Here is a 16,529-nt window from a genome sequence, read left to right on the forward strand (position 1 = left end):
GGAGAGAAGAGAAAAGGGAAAGGAGTTACTCAACCTCTGACCAAGGCAGAGGGAGATTGGGCCAAAAGGGCCAAAGTGGAAAGAAATCAGTCCTTGACTCACGTGACCGATCTGAAGGGAAGCTGTCTGTGGGCCTCCTCCCTGTTCAAGCTCCCAACATGAACTGCCGTCTAGCCCTGTCCACAGGAAGTGAGCGAATTCCCGAGGCTGCTCTCTCTGTCACTTCCTGTGCCTCACAAGTGCCAATGGTGGCTCAAGCTTGGCTTAGGACAGCCCAGGTGGGCAGTTAGTTATTTCTGATTTGTCATTGACTAGCACATGCCCGTGTAGTTTGGGTGTGCACAACTTTTGGGTGCTAGACCAAGATGGAGAATTTTAAAATTCACAGAGGACAAGAGTAAAAAACACTTGGAGCTTGCAACCACCCTCCAAATTCTCATAGTCTGGCTTGAGCGATGAAATCCAGTATAGAGTCTAATCAAGTATCATATAAATACATAGGAGTATCAAGGGATTTATTTATAACTTGTCAGATCAGCACACTGAAATAAATACCTTAAACATAAGCAATTCATGTAAAACTTACTGGAGAAATCTTAGACAGTTACCTAAGGCACATACAGAATAAATAACTTGCCCAGAGTGGTAAGTTTGAGATGGAAGCCTTGAGCCAGGCTTTCCCAACTCACAACCCAGCACCACTAGGCTAAACCACAAGCATGCATTAGGGGGAAAAAAATCAGTGTCTACAATATCTTAGACAATCAAGTGTGAGATTTAAAATGGTTGAGTTCTTAAACTGTAGTGAGTTAAAATGGTGGAAGATATAAATTGTGATAGATATAAGAGAGGGTGAGTAAATTTGACCGCAGAAATATGTTTCACTACAGTGTCTTGGGTTTAAAATCAAAAATAAGGTGGTCGCCAGGGAAATATTCCCAATTATTCAAATACCCAAGTCAATTGGGTTTTATAGAGATTTTAATTAACAATACAATGAGTAAACAAAGAAAGAGAGAGAGAGTAAGAAAGGAATAAGTATGAAGGGCCTCAAGCCAATATGGCCTAGATCTGAGTCTTAAGAGAGAAATCAGTCAGTTTTTTAACACTCACCACAAGGTCTGACTAAATAAGGATTCTAGTGACACCAGGCCAGCTCCATCTCAGCTGACTTCACCAGAGAGAGCTCCCAAGCAATCCTCATCAGAGATCCTCCAAAAGGAATTCTCCAAAAGGATATCTCCTCAAGAGATTCTGCTTTTTCTTATATAGGGGTTTTTCTCCCATGTCACCTCCCCTAAGTCCCTACATCTACCAATCACTGTAGACGTTTTCCAGAGGACTGCCCATCTGAATTCCTGCTAAGTCGACAAATCTCAGTAAATCTGAACCAGTGAAAACACAGCTGAGTCAACTAATCTCATCAAGAGAAAACTTGCCTGACCCTTTTAGGTACCTAGCATTCCATTGTATCAATTCTAAAAACAGGCATGGCTCAAAGAACTCCTTGCCCCACCATAAGCATGGATCCAAGTACTTTCTTTGTTTAGCAAGGAGTTTTTTTTCCCTAAAGCAGTCTTAAGTATGGTTGGAGTAGAGGTCCTCCCATTTCTGATCCTGGCGAGTTCTCACATCAAAATGGGGAATGTTTCTCAGTAGGGAATTTGAGGATTCCTCATTGTGGAGTAAAATTTTTAACATTCATAAGTCTGTGAAATTTTAAGGTTTACACAAGCCACCAAGTTGCACAATGGATAGAGTACCAGGCCTGGAGTCAAGAAGACCTGAGTTCAAATCTAGCCTCAGACACTTACTAGTTGACCCTGGACTTAATCCTGTTTGCCTCAGTTTCCTCCTCTATAAAATGAGCTGGAGAAGGAAATAGCAAACCAATATCTTTGCCAAGAAAAAACAAAAAACAAAAAAAGAGGTCATAAAGAATAGGACATGACTGAAAACAACTAAACAACAAAAAAACCAATAGAGCAAAAGTAAAAAATAGGAATGTATTTAAGCCCATCTAAATTGTATTTACTTCATCAATTAATATTTATCTTAGATCCATATTTACACACTCATATTTAAGTATTAAAGTGACATTTAGCTCCCACCTAATCATTAATTGGTGAGGTATTTGAGAACAGACTGCTTTTTTTTTTTTGCCAGTCCTTGATGCATAGTAGGCACTTAATAAATTCTAGTTGACTTTATTTGACTAGTCAAAAACTGGATTAGCTAAAATGTCATCATAGAGACATTTGGTTCTAAAAAAAATGGCCAACTTCTGAATATCATCATGGAAGAGTTTGTAACTACTTTGGAATTCAATCATGTTGCATTAATGCCATTCTAAAACATCACTGTTGGGGGCAGCTGAGTAGCTCAGTGGATTGAGAGCCAGGCCCAGAGACAGGACATCCTGGGTTCAAATCTGGTATCAGACACTTCCTAGCTGTGTGATCCTGAGGAAGTCACTTAATCCCCATTGTCTAGGCCCTTACTGCTCTTCTGCCTTGGAACCAATACCCAGTATTGATTCTAAAGTGGAAGATGTATGTTAAAAAAAAAAGAAAGAAACAGCATTAGTTCAAGGCAGCCTTAAGCATGGTATTCTTCACTTCTAAATCCCAAAGTGAGATCCAGGCATATATTTGTAGAACATTTTTCAGTTTTAATTACCCCATATTTTTATTTAGTTTGACTTGGAAAACAATTTTCTTGCATTTTGCTTACAGGCTTTACAATCAATGAATTCCAGGGACTGTGGTAAAAGCAAGTTTTGTTTCAGAAGTCCAGCGAAATGTGATCCCACAGACACAAATTGTTTGTTCATGTCTCTTGAGTTTCTGGGTAATCAAAGTTTCAGATGTGAAATGAGCGGTCTTTCTGCTGGCTATGTCGCCATTGGGTTTTCCACTGATACTTTAATGGTAAGTCGCATGTTCACCTAGAAAGACAAGGATGAAACTTTCAGACAAAAGGTTGGAATCTGACACCAAGCTGGGTGGCAGTTACTATGCTTTGAAATTCCTTTGAAACCTAAATGTGATCAAGCAAGATAATAACTGACATTTATGTAGCACTTTCAAACTTACAAAGCACTTTCTGTGCATTATTTCATTTAGGGCGCATAATTACCATGTGAGGTTGATGGTATTATTGCTGTTTTACAGATGAGAAAACTGAAGATAAAGGAAATTATGTGGCTTATTTGTTGTCACACATTTAATAATTGTGAGAAGTAGGATTTGTAGACAGGCTTTCATTATTCTGGATCCAAAACCATATCCACTAATGCATAGAAAATTCTTTATTTTTAATTTTTTTTTAATTTTATACTCTTGTGAAAGGAAGAATTAATTGATTTTGAGCAGAGGCTCTTAACCTGAGATTTATAGGTCTACCCCATCCCCTACCACCACAGGTAGATTTCAGGAGATCCACGAATTTGAATACAGAAAAATAAAACTTTATTTCAATATATTTGTTTTCCTTTGTGATCCTATATACTTTTATTTTCTATGATTAAAAAACATTAATTTGAAAAATGGTCCATAGCCTTTGCTAAAGGGTTCTATGATACGTAATGAGTTAAGAACTCTTGGTTTAGAGGGTTTGTTTATATTGATTATTCATAGTTTATTCTGAAACCGTCTTCTCTCTATACCTTAAGAATCAAGGATTCATATCTTTTTCTTCCCCTTAGAGTTGGTTAGAGAACTATATTTCACTCAACAGAGAAACAAAAGGAAAAAAGGAAAGTTAGGGAAGAGGGAGTGTAAACGTTAAGGCAGGGGTTTGTCCTAAGCAAAACAAATTCCAAAAATGGAGTTCTTTTTTTTTTTGAAAGATGCCTATCAGTTGAGAAATAGCTGAACAAATTATCGTGTATAGATGTGATGTGATACTATTGTGCTGTAAGAAATTGTGAAGGGTATGATTTCAGAGAAACCTAGAAAGACATAAACTGACGCAGAAGGAAGAGAATAAAACCAAGAAAATAATTTATACAATAGTGACATTATCATACAGACAAAAGAATTTTGAAAGAATTGGGAATTCTGACAAGCATAGTTACCAACCAAGATTCCAGAGTATTCATGATTAAATAGGCAACCTACTCTGAGAGAGAGAGAGATGAAGGACCCCAAGTGTAGAATGAGACTTTTTTTTTTCAATATGGCCAATGCAGAGATTTGTTTGAAGCTACATGTTTTTAATATAGTTTTTGTTTTTATTTCTTTTTTGCTTTGATGAGGGAGTTGAGATTGGAGGGAGAGAAAAAGATGTTTTCTAATTTAAAATTAATTTTAAAAATCTATGTAAAAATATTTTCTATTTTTAAAAAGAGAGAATGACATCTTCCCATAAAAACTTGATGTCAAGGACTTCAACTTTTTCTCCTAAGGATTTCCTTATGATTTAGAGGAAAGGGAGAGAAATTGCAAGATCCCTTTTCCATTAGAAATTCAGTGAAACTACAGAAAGTAAATCAGAATAGTAGTGTCAATAATTTGGTCATGATCGATTAATTTTAAAGCCCTATTTTAGTAAATATAACTTTTTAGGTGTTGTTACATAATGGATCAAGAACTGATCTTAAAACCAGTAGGATATGTGTTCAAGTCCTACCTCTAACATGTAATGACTGAATGACCCAAGGCAAGTCACTTAAACTCTCCCTGCTCTAAGATATCTCTAAAAGTTTATTAGTTTTTGAGATGGTATAAATCTGCATTGGTAGAAGGAGCTCCCTTGCCTGGGAGATCCCTCTGTCACAGGTTGATATAATCACAGGTTGTCAATCAACAAACACTTGTTAAGTGTTTATTGGATGCCACACATCATGTTAATCACTGAAGATTCAAAGAAAGCTAAAGAACTTATATTCTTTTATAGGTCCAGTCTCTATTCCTATCTCTAACTATCATTCTATCATCAGAATTACAAAAATAGAGCAGTCCAGAAGGAGAGCCTGGGTTAGGATATGGTCTTATGTTTTCCTGATATAAAATTTCCTGATATAAAAATAAATATAATATATATATATATATATTTATATTAAATTACCTGATAGAAATTATTTTGCTTGTTTTATGGGATTCCCTTTTTTAGGCCAATTTAATGCATAGTTCTATAAATACATTAAGCCATATCTAGTGTCTTTCATTCAACAGGCCATTCATTATTAATGCTTAGATTTTATATTCTGTACATCATGAAATTTCTGTGAATGTTTGTCACTTTTCTTTTCTAGGGGAATGATGATGTTTATATATGCTTGCTGAATGACAATGGAGAAGTGGTAGTACAGTATGGCTACACGACTGGACGAAGACCTCCAACTATTAACCCCCTGGTAACCTTGTTACTTTAATCTTAACTCTTCCTATACTTGTTAGAGAAGGGAAGCATCTTTGTAGTGCCTAAGTTAGAAATATTTGGTGAAAGTCATTCCTTCTTTTATTCCCTCAAATAAAAAATAAAATAAGAGTACATTGCTTTGCATAAATAAGAAAAAATTTAAATGTTAGGTACATTTTCTTTTAGTCATAAATTTCTACCAAATCTGTCTCAATCAAATAACTTTGATTTGAATAATAGGAATAAATTTGGAGATCAAACGCTGATCACTACATAAGCAACATATAAATGTTAGACGTTAATCATATTTATATAGTACCTGAAATGGTACCTCATTTGATCTTCATCAAAGCTCTTTGAGCTCAAGTGCTATTATTACCTCCATATTACAAAAAAGGATATTTAAGTGAGAAAATTTAGGTGATTTGCCCTGGGTCATGATGAGAGGTGCTATTATTGTCCCCATTTTGCAGATCAGGAAACTGAGAGTATGAGAATATAAGTGGCTGGCCCAGGGTTATACTCATGGTTGCATTTTCTAGAGATTTGCTCCTCTGGAGTAGAGTTCATGTTTTCTCAGACCTGTCAGTGAGTTAGGAGGATATTTATCCCACACATGTGAAGATTTCTCTGGGTGGAATGGGCAGATGAGAAAATTTTGTTCCAATGGCCACAAAGGCAGCTGAGGAAGACCCTGGAGTGCTTAGAAGTTGATCAGACATTAAAGATACCAAGGGCATCCACTGCATCCCAGGTCATTACCAGTCATCCTGACTTCTGTTCTGCTATTGAATTTCAATGACTGGAAGAGAGAACGAGGCCAATGACTTGGTCCAATTTTGTGGCTCTTAAATCCATTTAACATGTGGAACAAGATATCACCTCATGGTATTATTGGTCCTCTTCAAAAGGGAGGATGAATAACATAGACTTCCCTGAAAACAGACCTGTGAAGCAAGTAGTGGCATATTATAATTTGTAGATTACTAAACAGTCTCAGAAAGATTGTTACTGACACTTAGTAAGTAATGAGTCTGACATTAGAATTCAAGTCTATCAATTCTAAAATGCTTCTGTATTTTGCACTGTGTGTGTATATGTATATATGTAAACATATAAACACAATATGTAAAGATTGAGGTACAGGGAATAAGGAAGGGTTTGTAATAAAGAATGGAGGAGGTAAGGGACAGAGGGAATATGGAGGCTGGTGAGTTAAAGGAGAGGTACCCACTGCAGCTGGGAGATGATCTTTGTAATTCCCTTTCACTCAACCCACAAGAGAAGTACCCCCGGGGTAATGTTAAGTTAAGGGTGACAGAATTAGTGTTTCAACGAGTAGACTTCTTTAAGGCTTGGCTGGTATTTGAAACACCAGAAGTCCCCCTTGTCTGGCAGGCAGACTGTCAGTCTTGGCTTTAGTTGTTAGCTCAGGCTAAATGGCTAGCCCAGCCCACCACCCTCTCTTTCTTTGTTCTTCCTTCAATTTGAATCTGACTATGAGTTTCTATTTTAAAAGGTGGTTTAATAATTCTAGTAATAAGAGAAAGGGGATAGCGTTTTGGGAATAGGAGACCCCTAAAGGTTTTCTTTGCTTCTTCTTCAGCTGAGCCAAAATGGCTCAGCTTCAGTTTATCTGTCTTCTTCTTCTGTAGACACTGTCTCTATCCTAACTAAAGAAATGGCAAGTGTCCTTCTTGGGAAGGCTAAGGGATGGAAAGGATCTTCAGGGCGACCCCCCCAAAGTTAAGGGATAAGCTCTTTCAGCAGCTGTTGTTGTTTGGTTCTTCCTCTAATGGATGCTCTCAAACATATAGGAATCTCCTCTCTTCTTCTGGGTAAGAGAAATGGAGGCAAGGCTTTTCTAGAGGTTGGGATCTAGAGCTCAAAGTCCTTGCTCCTCATTCAACTGAGTTCAGAGGGCAAAGACCCTTTCTTTTTAGCAATTTCTCCCACAATCCTCTTCTCTCACTCCAACTGTCACTCCGCCCCCCCCCTCACATTCCAAACAATAGTTTGCTCAATCTCAGTGGACAGCAATGTAAAAGCTTGATTATCAGTTTTCTTTTTCACAAATCTAAATTATTATTAATCCATAGGTTCAAAGCTATGAAGATTTTCATTATAATGATTATAGATTTAGAGCTAAAAGAGAGCTCAGAGGCTATTTAGTCCAACCCCCATCATTTTAGAGATGAAGAAACTAAAGTCTTTGAGAAGTTATATGATTTGCTCAAGGTCATCCATAACTATCAGAAGTGGAATTTTAACTCTAGTCCTCTGACCACAAAAATGGTGCTGATTAATTTGTACATATGCAGGCCTGCTGTAATTACAAGTCCATTATATACTCATGGAATAGCATCAGTGAGAGGCTCATGAAGATCCATTTGCCTCTCAGCAAAGACCGGTATGCCACAATCATTAGCTCATATGTCCCAACACTGACCAGCACAGAGGAGACCATCAAGCAGTTCTACTCTGACCTGAGTGCCGTCCTGCACTCAGTGCCCACAAATGAAAGCTGATACTACTGGGAGACTTCAACACCCGTGTTGGCCAGGACCATGAAAGATGGAAAGGAGTGCTCGGCAAACACAGCGTGGGCAAAATGAACAATGACGGCCTACTGCTACTCAGCAAATGCTCAGAGTTTGAACTCACCATCATGAATACTGTGTTCAGAATGGCGAGCAAATATAAAACAACGTGGATGCACCCATGATCAAAACCTTGGCATCTCATTGACTACATCATTGTACGCCGGCGAGACATCCAGGACGTACAGATCACCAGAGCCATGAGAGGAGCTAAATGCTGGACAGACCACCGATTGGTTAGAGCAACTCTTCAAATTCACATTGTGCCTCACCATCCAAAACACACCCAGACAGTTTGCGCATTTTACAACGTGAGTCGTCTTAAAGATCCATCTTATTTGCAAACATTCCAGTCCTGCCTGGACAACAAGCTGTCTGCCAAGGGACCACTCACTGAAAACTCAACCGAGAAATGGAACCAGTTCAGAGACGCAGTGAAGGAAACATCAAAGGCAGTCCTAGGCCCCAAACAACACAACCACCAGGACTGGTTTGACGAGAACAACATTGCTATTGAAGACCTATTGAGCAAAAAGAACAAAGCCTTTATGGAATGGCAAAATAACCCAAACTCTGCTCCTAAAAAGGACAGATTCAAGTCTCTCCAAGCCACTGTGCAGTGTGAGATGTGTGAGAGCAGGAAGATGCAAGACTGATGGTGGGAAAAAAAGGCAGAAGAAATCCAGTGCTTTGCTGATACGAAAAACTACAAACAATTTTTCATTGCCCTCAAGACTGTCTATGGGCCATTAAAACCCACCACTACTCCCTTGCTATCCTCTGACGGTGACACTCTCATAAAAGATAAAAAAGGCATCAGCAACAGGTGGAAAGAACACTTCAGTCAGCTTCTCAACCGACCCTCTTCAGTCGACCAAAGCACCCTTGACCAGATCCCCCAAAACCACACCATTGAACAACTTGACGTCCCTCCTTCAATAGAGGAAGTCCAAAAAGCCATTAAACAAATGAATACAGGCAAGGCACCCGGTAAAGACAAGATCCCAACCGAGGTGTACAAGGCCTTAAAGGGAAAGGCGCTTCAGGCATTCCACATGGTGCTGACCAGCATATGGGAAGAGGAAGACATGCCCCCAGAACTCAGAGATGCCTCCATCATAGCCTTATACAAGAACAAAGGCTCACGAGCAGCCTCTGACAACTACAGAGGCATCTCACTACTCTCCACTGCTGGAAAGATCCTCGCCCGTGTTATACTCAACAGTCTACTGTCATCTGTTTCAGAGCAGAACCTGCCTGAATCACAATGTGGCTTCCGATCAGATCGTAGCACCATCGACATGGTCTTCACAGTAAGGCAAATGCAGGAAAAATGCCTTGAACAGAACCTGAATCTCTACATTGTCTTCATAGACCTGACAAAGGCATTCGACACAGTGAACAGGGACGCATTGTGGGTGATCCTTAGCAAGCTCAGCTGCCTAGAAAAATTCATCAAACTGATCCAACTCTTTCATGTCCACATGACAGGGGAAGTCCTATCTGGTGGAGAGATTTCCGATCGCTTTAACATCTCCAATGGCATGAAACAAGGCTGTGTCATCGCTCCGGTACTATTCAACCTATTTTTCACCCAAGTATTACGACATGCTGTGATGGATCTAGACCTGGGCATCTACATCAAATACCGACTGGATGGCTCACTATTCGACCTTCACCGCCTGACCTCAAAAACAAAGCCAACAGAGAGACTCATCCTGGAAGCTCTTTGCAGATGACTGTGCTCTCATGGCCCACCAAGAAAATCATCTTCAAACCATTGTGGACAGGTTCTCTACCACAACAAAACTGTTTGGCCTGACTATCAGCCTCAGCAAAACAGAGGTGCTGTTCCAACCCGCACCAGGGAGACCAACTAACCAGCCGTGTATTACAATCGACAGCACGCAGCTTTCCAACGTCAACACTTTCAAGTACCTGGGCAGCACCATCACCAACGATGGATCCCTAGACCATGAGATTAATGCCAGGATCCAAAAGGCCAGCCAGGCACTTGGGCGGCTGCACTGCAAAGTCCTCCAACACAGCGGTGTAAGCACTGCGACGAAGCTCAAAGTGTACAACGCAGTGGTCCTCAGCTCGCTCCTGTACCGTTGTGAGACATGGACACTGTACCGGAAGCCCATGAAACAGCTGGAGCAATTCCACCAGCTCTCTCTCTGGTCAATTATGAGGATCCAATGACAGGACCAAATTACCAATCAGGAAGTCCTCAACAGAGCCAACTCCACCAGCATCGAAGTCATGGTCCTCAAAGCCCGCTACGATGGTCTGGACACGTCATCCGCATGGACCCACAGTGAATACCAAGACAAGTATTCTATGGTGAACTGTCAGCTAGACTCAGGAAACAAGGCCGACCAAAGAAAAGATTCAAGGATCAGCTAAAGTCTAACTTGAAGTGGGCTGGCATTACACCAAAGCAACTAGAACTCGCTACCTCTGACAGAAGCAGCTGGCGAACCCACATTAACCATGCCGCCACCACCTTTGAAGATGAGCGACGTAGACGTCTTGCTGCTGCGCGTGAACGCCGACACCAGGCCACAACCGCACCTCCCGTAACAACTGGAATCCCATGCCCCATGTGCCACGAACTCTGCGCCTCAGCCTTTGGACTTCAAAGCCACATGAGGGTACACCATAGATGAAAATGCACAAAGACAATTGTCATTCTCGGTCACCGAGAGATTACTACTATATACTCATGGAATAGAGCAGAAGAAAGTTATACTGTCCACCAAATAAATAAGTCTAATAGCCTGCTTATATAGTGTTGAAAGATTTATCAAGTGTTGAAAGTAAATGTGTAAAATCTCAGCCTCATGATATGATCCTAAAACAGAATTAAATAGCTATCAGTTTAAACACTATGCTTTTGAAAAATTATATGTAAACTGACTTTGCTATGTGAAACACATTTTAAGTGGAGAAAAAAAAAACATTTAAACTTAATTGGGATAGGTTCCAGGTATGGTTTTGTCACTTGCCTACCCTAATATGCTGGACAAACCATTTATGCTCTTTGGTCTTCCTTTTCCACATCCACAAAAATGAATTTATCTTGCTTTTCTGACCAATGAGATATGATATGGTAGCTCTGCATTTTGTAGACTAAAAAGAAAAATATGAATATTGTTGTTTTGTTGGCCAGACTAAGAAGAAATATATAAATGTATGATGGGATGATCTGCTTTGAAAATCAGGATTTATTTGCTTAAAATGAGGTATTCTTCTAAAGCCGAAAAAAAATCATGTTTTATGATGTTTTCTCCAGAAAGTATCACCATAGCAAAACTTTTCAAAAAATTTATTTCAAAAAAAAATGTTGTATTTCATAGAGTTTTCTAGTGGAAATAAAGCAGCCAGTAATTACAGAAATCATCTGTCTACCTTGTTATAGGGTGAAGTGAGAAATATAGAGACATCTTTCATCAATGGGGTCATCAAATGCAGTTTCATCACCAGCAATCCCATATCAATTGAACAAAATAATTCTGATAATCTCTATTATATTTTTCTGGCTTTGGGACCAACTCAGAATGGTGAGTAACATTCATCCAGATTTCCATAAGCTTCTGTGGAACATAACACCAAACTTCTCTTATAGGGATGATGGTAATATATAACATTCCCATTGTAGGTATAGGACTAGAGAAGTGATCCTTTACAAGCCTTACAATGATCCTTTTAAGTATTCTGCCCTTTATTCCTTCTCTTATTTAATCACTTCTTAGGTTTATTCCTTTATTTTTCATATTTTAGTGTATGTTTAACATAGAAAGGTTCCTAAGTGATTTTACCTAAAAGCCAAATTGTCTATATTTTTTCACAGCATTAGAAAGATCTTAAAGAATCCAGAGGGATGGAGAATTTTTTAATTTGGGGGAGGATTTTTTGAGGGGGCTTATGCCTGCTTTTATTTTTTTGATTTTTATTTAATTTGTCAATTTAGAACATTATTCCTTGGTTATAAGGATCATATTCGGTCCCTCCCCTCCCCCCGTCCCTTCCCATAGCTGACGCACAATTCCACTGGGTTTTACATGTGTTCTTGATCAAAACTTATTTCCATGTTGATGTTTGCACTAGGGTAATCATTTAGTCTACATCCCCAATCATAGCCCCATCAACCCATGTGATTAAGCAGTTGTTTTCCTTCTGTGTTTCTACTCCCACAGTTTTTCCTCTGAATGTGGATAGTGTTCTTTCTCATAAATCTCTCCAAATTGTTCTGGATCACTGCATTACCACTAATGGAGAAGTCCATTACATTCGATTGTACCATAGTGTATCTGTCTCTGTGTATAATGTTCTCCTGGTTCTACTCCTCTCACTCTACATCAATTGCTGGAGTTCATTCTAATTCACATAGAATTCCTCCAGTTCATTTTTCCTTTGAGCACAATAGTATTCCATCACCAACATATACCACAATTTATTTAGCCATTCCCTAATTGAAGGGCATCCCCCCATTTTCCAATTTTTGCCATCACAAAGAGTGCAGTTATGAATATTCTTGGGCAGGTCTTTTTCTTTATTGTCTCTTTGGGGTACAAACCCAGCTGTGCTATGGCTAGACCAAAGAGCAGACAGTCTTTTAGTGCCCTTTGGGCATAGTTCCAAATTGCCTTCCAGAGTGGTTGGATCAATTCACAACTCCACTAGCAGTGCATTAATGTACCAACTTTGCCACATTCCCTCCAACATTCATGCTTTCCTTTGCTGTCATATTAGCCAATCTGTTTGGTGTGAGGTGATATCTCAGAGTTGTTTTGATTTGCATCTCTCTTATTATAAGAGATTTGGAATACTTTTTCATGTGATTATTAATAGTTTTTATTTGTTTGACTGAAAATTGCCTATTCATGTCTCTTGCCCATTTATCAATTGGGGAATGGCTTGATTTTTTCGTACAATTGATTTAGCACTTTATAAATTTGAGTAGTTAGACCTTTGTCAGAGGTTTTTCTTATGAATATTTTTTCCCAATTTGTTGCTTCCCTTCTAATTTTGGTTGCATTGGTTTTGTTTGTACAAAAACTTTTTAATTTAATGTAATCAAAATTATTTATTTGACATTTTGTGACTTTTTCTAACTCTTGTTTGGTCTTAAAATCTTTCCTTTCCCAAAGATCTGAGATGTATACTATTCTGTGTTCACCTAATTTACTTATAGTTTCCTTCTTTATATTCAAGTCATTCACCCATTCTGAGGTTATCTTGGTGTAGGGTGCACGATGTTGATCCAAACCCAATCTCTCCCATACTGTCTTCCAATTTTCCCAGCAGTTTTATCAAATAGTGGATTTTTGTCCCCAAAACTGGGATCTTTGGGTTTATCATAGACTGTCTTGCTGAGGTCACTTACTCTGAGTCTATTCCACTGATCATTGAGGGAGGATTTTTTTAAAAGAATTATTAAGTATGTCTTTTATTAGTGATACTATTCCTATACTTGGCATTTTCGTAGATGCACTGGGTATATACTTCAGTTATAAATAGGAGAAATGCAAAAGGGAAAAAATTGTTTTAACCAACTTTCTCATTCTTCCCATCTTTTTGAGAAGTTATAAGCATATATAAGAATCAATAAATTGGTGCAATGATTGCCACATTGTGTTCCATGGAACCCACTGGTTCTACAGTATCAACCCAAGGGCTCCACAAAGAGATAATTAAAGAAGGATAACAGACCATAGAGTTTTCCACTATATCTATGTCAGAGTTACGTATTATTGTTGAAATGATGTAGGGAGAACGGTTAAAAATATGCTATTGAAAAACTGAATTTTCATTTTATAAGCAATCATTGAATTATGCCCAATAAGCAACTCACTATCAGTTTCCTATAAGGTATATGTACTAGGAATGATAGATTCTTATATTAAAATATCTCTTTGTGGTGTACATCAGACTGGGAAAAACAATAGACTCAAAAAAATGGTTTAATTTGCCATTAATTTACAGAATGCCATCAAGTATTATTCTCAGTCTAAAATCTAAAGCCCAACATGGGTAACTAAATAAAAGTGGGGATTTGTGAAGTTAAATTTCAGTAGGTCTGTGAACTTGAATGGGGACAAGATTATGTCTTTATTTTTGTTAACCTTTAATCAATATTTAATGTTTCCCTCAATTATTTATTTTTAAAATTACTCTGAGGTCTCTATGACTCTTTCTTAAAATAGTTTTTATTAAATGCACAAAATAAAATATATAATATTTCAGCAAAGGAAACTAAATATATTGAAATAAAGCCTAATTCTTTTTCCCTCCAAGTTTATGGACCCCCTAAAATCTATCAGTAGATTCTAGCTTCAGAATTCTTGGAATGAAAGCCTTTTTTTTTTTAAATCCTTACTTTCTTTCTTAGACTCAACACCAAGTATCTGTTCTAGGGCAGAAGATCAATAAGGACTAGACAACTGGAGTTAAGTGACTTGCCCAGGGTCACACAGTTAGAAAGCATCTAAGACCAAATTTGACCCTAAGGCCTTCTGTCTCCAGGCCACTTAGCTGTTCCTATGAAAGACTCTTTAATCTCCCTTCCCACTCTGAAAACCTATGATCCTAATGTCATCTACGAACTACAGCAAACCTAGAACTTTAGATAAAACCATGTATGTGTAATTCTTGCAATTTCTTACAGTTCTTTGCATTAAGAAACAGATTTAAATAGAACTCCAACTCCAAATCAAGGAAAATATAATACATACCAACCTATAAGACCTTGAAACCATCTTTACACCAATGAAACATCAGTGCTCTAGATAAACAGACATTCCTGAATATAATGCCTCAATTGTCTTGGTGAAACCCATTCTCTTAAAACATAGATCAAAGATTTTCTGGATGTCTATCAGATCTTTATGTACATATATAAATTCGTTATTCTTCATACTGAGTATTCTCAATGTTAATATTTGCAGGAAGTATACGGAAACATACCACAACTCCTTTAGTAACAACTCAGAAAGTAGATATTTTCAAACCAATAGATGCAAGTGGAACCTCCTCACCTACACCAGTTCTTATTAAAGTTCATGGTATGTATATTTTTATGGGACTCTTCCTAATTAGTGAATAAAGAAACAGGATCACTAGAACTTTTTTTTATTACTAAACATTTTGAAATTGGTTCAGTTAAATTAAGTCAAAGCATAAAGGATAAACTAAAGAGTATCTTAAAGTTGGCATGGTTGGCTAGGAGTGCAAAGAGAAAAGGGAATGAGTAATGGTTAGATAGGCAGTGATAACTGGCTTGTGGGTTTGGGTTTTGTTCATTAGTTTACTTTCATTCGTGTTTACTAAGCTTCCACTTAGTGCATGGAATAAATAAGACACTGTTAGAAGAAAGCTGGTAATGGATGAGAAGAGCAACTCTGGAGTTAAGTAAGCCTGAGTTCATGTCTTGCTTCTAAGTCATACTGGATATATGACTGGGCAAGATATTTCAACTCTCAGGGCACATGTACCATCACTACCATGACCACCCCACTCCCCACAAAAGCATTCTCAAAGACCATTATTTACAGACTACTTACAGATTTATATTTGTTGAAGGAAGAATTTCCTCACACAGAGTTCTCTAAACCAATGATATAAAAAATTGGGAAGAAAAAAAGTCAGAGGAGAATCTACCCTTTATCCATGTTCTTTTAACATATATACTAAATACTTAGATTTTTAACATTGTGGAAAGATGTTGATGTGTCTATTCTAATGTCTATGTTGATGAGAGTTCTTTTCTATAGCCTTAAGTTTTATTTGTTTAGTAGAAAACAGATTTATTTGGTGGTAAGAGTAGCTTATATTTAAATGGCATTTTAAGTTTGCAATATACTATCTACCTATCTATCTATATAATGCAGACATACATACATATATATGTTATCTCATTTGTTCCTAAAAATAACTCTGGATGATAAGTGTTATTATTATCATCCCATTTTACAGATAAAGAAACGGGCTCAGAGAGGTTGTCCATTGCTCAGCAAATAATCACGTAAGGCAGGATATGGATCGCTAATTTTAGGTCCATCTCTATCCACCATACCACCTAACTGCCTCTAACAGAAGGGAAAGTTGAAGTTAAGCATTATTTTGCAATGAAGAAAAGAGCAAATGATGGGGAGTTAAGTGTCAGGGAGACACCTTTGGAATTGCTATGTACAAACTGGAATCAGTTTCTGCTCTCTTTCTAAGCGTGAGCCCTTTAAATTGCTGTTCTTCCAATGACATAGTATAGCCATTAGGTTACTTTTGAAAGCCGTCCAGCAGTCTCTCAATGCCAAGGGTCCTTTTCTGGCTAGGTGTGATGACTTTAGGCAAATAAATGATGAGTGGAAGACAACTCAGTGCTCAGACCTTTGTGCTCAGGTGTCACCAAGCTGTTCTGCCAGGCACAGAGCTCGTGTTTATTATATAGCTTCAGTGGTTACATGCTTCTTAGCACACAATCATTTTTCAACATACATGATTTCTAGCAAGTAATTGGATGTGTAACACCAATTTCTAACAGATTGTTAAATTAGCATTTTA

At 38.0% G+C, this 16,529-nt stretch overlaps 1 protein-coding gene and 1 long non-coding RNA gene across 4 annotated transcripts in view; one reads left to right on the top strand and one right to left on the bottom strand.

Annotated features, from left to right (window-relative positions):
- The window catches only part of LOC103099412 (putative ferric-chelate reductase 1), an 85,402-nt gene that overhangs the window by 50,973 nt on the left and 17,900 nt on the right, over positions 1 to 16,529 (top strand). For all 3 annotated transcript variants that reach the window (XM_056819124.1, XM_056819123.1, XM_056819125.1), the window contains 4 exons: positions 2,736 to 2,930; positions 5,258 to 5,359; positions 11,389 to 11,530; positions 14,918 to 15,034. In XM_056819124.1, coding sequence (XP_056675102.1) covers positions 2,736 to 2,930; positions 5,258 to 5,359; positions 11,389 to 11,530; positions 14,918 to 15,034 — 556 coding nt within the window. The remainder of the gene's footprint in view (positions 1 to 2,735; positions 2,931 to 5,257; positions 5,360 to 11,388; positions 11,531 to 14,917; positions 15,035 to 16,529) is intronic.
- The window catches only part of LOC130457497 (uncharacterized), a 49,987-nt gene continuing 36,316 nt past the window's right edge, over positions 2,859 to 16,529 (bottom strand). Inside the window, exons 3-4 of the long non-coding RNA XR_008916742.1 lie at positions 15,533 to 15,576; positions 2,859 to 2,947 (exon numbers count right to left, since the gene is read on the bottom strand). This is a non-coding gene — a long non-coding RNA (uncharacterized LOC130457497). The remainder of the gene's footprint in view (positions 2,948 to 15,532; positions 15,577 to 16,529) is intronic.

The sequence above is a fragment of the Monodelphis domestica genome, chromosome 2 (genome assembly GCF_027887165.1).
Source record: "Monodelphis domestica isolate mMonDom1 chromosome 2, mMonDom1.pri, whole genome shotgun sequence".
Classification (NCBI taxonomy): Eukaryota; Metazoa; Chordata; class Mammalia; order Didelphimorphia; family Didelphidae; genus Monodelphis; species Monodelphis domestica.